We start from the raw sequence: 5,026 nt of genomic DNA on the forward strand, positions 1-5,026 counted from the left end.
GTTACCCCCCCCCCCAAGATTGAGAAGTGAGTGAGGGGTTGTATACGTATTCCCTTCCTTTGCTGGAGTTTCAGCTTCCGGAAAATAAGACGATAACGGAAGGACTTTAGCAACTAACCCCTCATTTATTCCGTGAAAGGGGGAGTATCAGCATCAATCCGATTCACCCTTATGATAAAACTCGGAGAACACTATTATTCATTATCAAACTACTGTACTTTACATAACAATTCGGTGATTAAGAGGAGTTTCGGGGTTGGGCGTGATTTTTCAAAGCTTCCGGGCAACTTGAGATGGAGAAATCGGGGTTGGTAATGGCCTCATTCCATACACGGAGAGAATGTCAAATTAAAAATTAAGTGAACATTGTGATTAAAAAAAAATGCAAAAAAAAATTTTTTTTACGATTTAGTATAGTAATTTTTAACGAATAAAACAGCATAAAATGCACGAACGAAAAAAAAAATTCAAAAGTGTTGAAAACACCTCATTTATTTACCAATTTTTGCTATTGAACGACGAGAAATTACTCAAATTGTATGAATTTTTACCATGTTAAATTGTAATTTTTTCGTACGATTTAAAACTTGACTTTATACTCTCGCGTCTCCTACATTTTACTCGAGGAAATAGCAGAAATTACTATGTTGACTAGTAAAAACTCCAGCGGACGACGAGAGCGTCGATTGTTTTCAATTCTTGGAATCTCCTCCCTCCGTCGACCACGCAATGACCCGGGTGGCGAATTCTATAATTCTAAAAAAATCAATACTACCTCTCCCCCCTCCTCTTTTTCATAATGAATATACGTGGAGAAAAATTATTGATAATAATTTTCAAGGATGATAAAGAAGATTAAATATGCTTTTTCACTTCGGTTATTCAAAAAATCCCCCTCTCTCGCGTCTTCTTCTGTGAATATTCATTTCGAAAAGGGGAGAGAATATTTTTTTAACCGACGAAGTAAAAATTCAGGTTTATCCTCCTAAATTTTACTCGTGTCAATTGAAAATTAAACTTTTATGCTACATTTTCTACCACACCAACTCTCAATTTTTACTGTGTTCAACAGTAATTTTTCCAACGGACTCCATCATATTTTCATTTTTTCAGCCCTATTTTTTCATCCAGCACGTCGTAGTTTTTTCGAGTGTGGCAGTCCTGCATTCTATTTCTCATATTAAGAATTACTGTATTCAATAGTAAAAAATAGGTCCATATTCTCTTTGTGTAGCGAGGGAAATTCCAGCTAAAAGAATCTATATTACAATCCATTTTGCCCCTCAACTTTCTGCAAAACCGCAAAAACAAAGAAATCAGGAAATACTGGGGCAAAACGGGTCGCCATATGAACTTTTTCGGCTGAAATATCGCTCGTTAGCATTTTCCAGAATGCATAATTTTTTGTTCTCTTGAAATTTCGACTCACCTTCATGTTTATTCTGCAAGTACTCTGGCGCTGTATCCTGTCGTTACTCTGTAACACAAAAATCAAAAATATATTAATACTCTTGATTGACGATGACGATCGATTGTTGTTGTATGCAATAACTCAGAAGTTATCAAACTTGGGCAAATATTCTAAAGGCAATTGGAAGTTTGGGAAAGCAATCTAAGCCTTTACCACGCACGAATTGTGCGAGTGGAGGGGAGAAGTGAATGCGCCTCGTCAAGCGGTGAAATTCTTGGGGGCCAAGTTGGATTAATTAAAGTTTAGCCCCTGAAGATTCTGGAATGCATCGAATCGATTCGCCCTCGGGCATAAGCAAAATCAAATAACTGTCATTAAAAAAAAAAAAAAAAAAAAAAATTAAAGGCCAGAAATTGGGGTTAGGAGTGACCCCACCAGACAGCCAGCGAAATTTCCGCGGGAGAACTCAATACCGCGATCCATTTTGCCCCATTAGTCAGCAAGATACTGCGAAAAATGGAAATTATGAATGAGAGGGCAAAATGGGTCGTCATATTGACTTCGAGTGACAAACAACGTGGAGATGGGATTTTGATGTTTCCACGGAAACCCATCGCGTGATCCTCGGGATGAATTCCTGGGGCAGGTGGTGCTTATGGGTGTGCGTGTGTGCTAGGACCCCTCCTTATAATTCTCTTTACTTTTTTTCTCTTACCAAGGGTTCTACGGGACATTGGTCGTAATCACAATCTGCACGGAATCACGCAAGAATTAATTTTTATGTTTTTAATTTCTCTTCTTTTGGACAAACGTTCAATTTTTCGCGTCGCGCAAAACAATGAATTTATTGTATTAGATGAAATCGACGATATCTGGAAAACAAGTCGAGTTGAATTGATTATTCCCGGACCTTCAGACAGCTGAGAAAATTTCCGATTCCGCAAGGTGGTCATGAATCTATTTTAATCGATTACTTGCTCGAACAATCGATAAACAATGCTTGCATTGTTTAAAACAAAAGCTTTGATATCTCAAATCATTATTGAATGAAAAGACTCTCCTCCAGAATGGGAAGAAATCCAAGATGGCGGCTTGCAAAAATCATTAATTCAAAGGCACAATTACATTTAAATGGTCTAGCAAATTAATATCACTGCCCGAGTCGAGATGCCTCGAGTTACCCTCCAACAAAGTGCGTCGAGAGAAACAACGAATTTATTGTATCAGATGAAATTCTCGCGCGAAACAATCAATTTATTGTATCAATTCAATTGTATTAGATAAAATCGACGATATCTTAGAAAGAGTTCAAGATAAATCTACCCTTTCCAATTTTCGCTTCCGCAAAGGGGTCATGAACCTATTTTCATCGATTATTTTATCGAACAATCGAAAAACAATGAAAGCATTGTTTGAAACAAAAATTGCGGCATCTTCAATAACTATGGAGTAAAAAGACTTTATCTTCAGTGAACGGAAGCAGAAATTCCCCGAGGCATCGATTCTTGACGTCATCTCCTCAATCCTCCAGAATGTGAAGAAATCCAAGATGGCGGCTTACAAAAATCATTAATTCAAAGGTACAATTCCATTTAAATAGTCTAGCTAATTAATATCACTGCCAGACCCGAGATTCCTGGAGTAGCCTCCAACAAAGTGCGAAAAAAAAAAGTTTTTGAAAAAAACTTTTCCATCAACTTTATTGGCCAGTAACTTCTCTCCTTTTTCTCGGCTGTCCTCAGTCTCACTCCCAGCTTTTCCCATTCCCCAACTCATTTTGAACAACCATGGCAAGTTGAAATTAATCGAACTTCTCAAATCTCCACTCACTTTCTAGTAAATTCGTCAAAGCTCAATTCCTCAGTCTCAATTCTTTTTCGTTTTTTCCTCTTTTCTTTTTATCGCTGCATGTCGTCACTTGCTTCCGCCATCTTACATAAATCATGAGAGAGGGACGAAGACATTGAAAAGTTTTTCCGAGGAATAAAGGACTTCGGGGAGTTATTAATTATTTATCAGAGAATGGAGTGAAGGGACAATTCAAGGTAAAAGAAAGCGGAGATTCTTTGGGCATAAACAAAGATACAAAGAAAATCTTGTTTAAGCATTATCTTCGGAGAGTTTATGTAGCGAAATGGGAGTTATGGAATTGGACATTTTCCCGGAATCTCAGGAGTTCATTAATCATTGATTCCGGAGAGTTCACGGGATATCGTTGTTTTTTATTTGATACAATGAAATTATTGTTTTGAAGAACACAAAAAAATATTGTTCAATTGAGTAAAGTTATGTGATAGTGAACACTTCAATATTGCTAATCGATTCCTGAGAAATGATTCATCATGATCATCTTCAATTATATTGGTTATCGAGATATCGAACTCAGTGTTTAGAACAAATTGAACATTGTTTGTGGATTGTTTGATGAATTCATGGAGTAAAATGGATTGCTGACGATCTGATAGGGTCCGAAATTCTCCCGGTCTTGAAATGGTTCAGGAATTATTAATGAATGCTGGATAGTGTGGAAGATATCGTTGTTTCCAATGGAATACAATGAAATCATCGTTTTAGATAATACAAAAAAAGATGGTTTATTGGTGGGAAATCGTATGGCGAAGGGAAGTTTGATAATCAATTTATAGGAGTCATTCATTATGATTTAGGTTTTAAAATTCTATTGGTTATCGAGATAATTGTTTCAAACAAACAAAACATTGTTTACAAATATTTTAATGAACTATTGAGAAGATTGATTAGTGGGGAACTTATGGGATCGGAAGTTACTCAGACTTTGATAAGGTTCATGAATTATTGATGGATTCCGGATAGTTCAGGAGATATCGTTGATTTCAATATAATACAATGCTGTCATTGTTTAGAAAAATACAAAAATATATTGTTTACTAGCGAAAAATTATGTGATGAATTCAAGTTTAATATTACCGATGGATTCTTGAAGGATCCTTCATTATGGTTGGAGCATTCGAATTCTACTGATTGCTGAGACATTGAATTCATTGTTTCAAATAACCCAATCATTGTTTATCGATTGTTTGACGAACGTAAAGAGTAAAATAGATTCCTGAAGATTTCATGAAATCGGAAAATGTCTCAGCGTGAAGTGGTGCATACATTATTGATGAAGTCCGGCTAGTTTCTGAGATGTCGCTTATTCTTAATTCAACGAAATTATTGTTTCAAAGAACACGAACAAAGTTTGCTCATCAACTACTCGACAATTTCACGCAAAAAAAACTAATAAAATTATTTCACCTCAGTATTACGTTTTATCACGTCATTTCCATAACAATTTTTTCCTCAATAAATCCACTTTTCCCCGCAAACCCATAATTTTCCCCTAAAACAACCAAAACATTGTTTCAACCACCTGTCCCCCACACTTTCCCACCAATTCCATTTCCATCAAATCCATCGGTAACCTCGCTGAATAAAAATATATGTCACAACAGGTAAAATAAAACCATTCCGACTATAAAACATGAAAATCCAGTTGGAGTGTCTGTGTCACTCTGCACCGTTGAAACTTGAAACACTTTTTTTTCACCGTCACACCCACTTTTTTTTCATCAGGAGAGGGGGAAGGGGGGGGGG

General features: G+C 36.4%; 1 protein-coding gene across 4 annotated transcripts in view; it reads right to left on the reverse strand.

Annotated features, from left to right (window-relative positions):
• Positions 1–5,026, reverse strand: part of LOC107036580 (insulin-like growth factor-binding protein complex acid labile subunit) — a 305,119-nt gene that overhangs the window by 27,839 nt on the left and 272,254 nt on the right. For all 4 annotated transcript variants that reach the window (XM_015254624.1, XM_015254625.1, XM_015254623.1 and 1 more), the window contains one exon: positions 1,430–1,477. In XM_015254624.1, the coding sequence (XP_015110110.1) occupies positions 1,430–1,477 (48 nt within the window). The remainder of the gene's footprint in view (positions 1–1,429; positions 1,478–5,026) is intronic.

The sequence above is a fragment of the Diachasma alloeum genome, unplaced genomic scaffold (genome assembly GCF_001412515.2).
Source record: "Diachasma alloeum isolate Michigan unplaced genomic scaffold, Dall2.0 Dall_scaffold_00210, whole genome shotgun sequence".
Classification (NCBI taxonomy): domain Eukaryota; kingdom Metazoa; phylum Arthropoda; class Insecta; order Hymenoptera; family Braconidae; genus Diachasma; species Diachasma alloeum.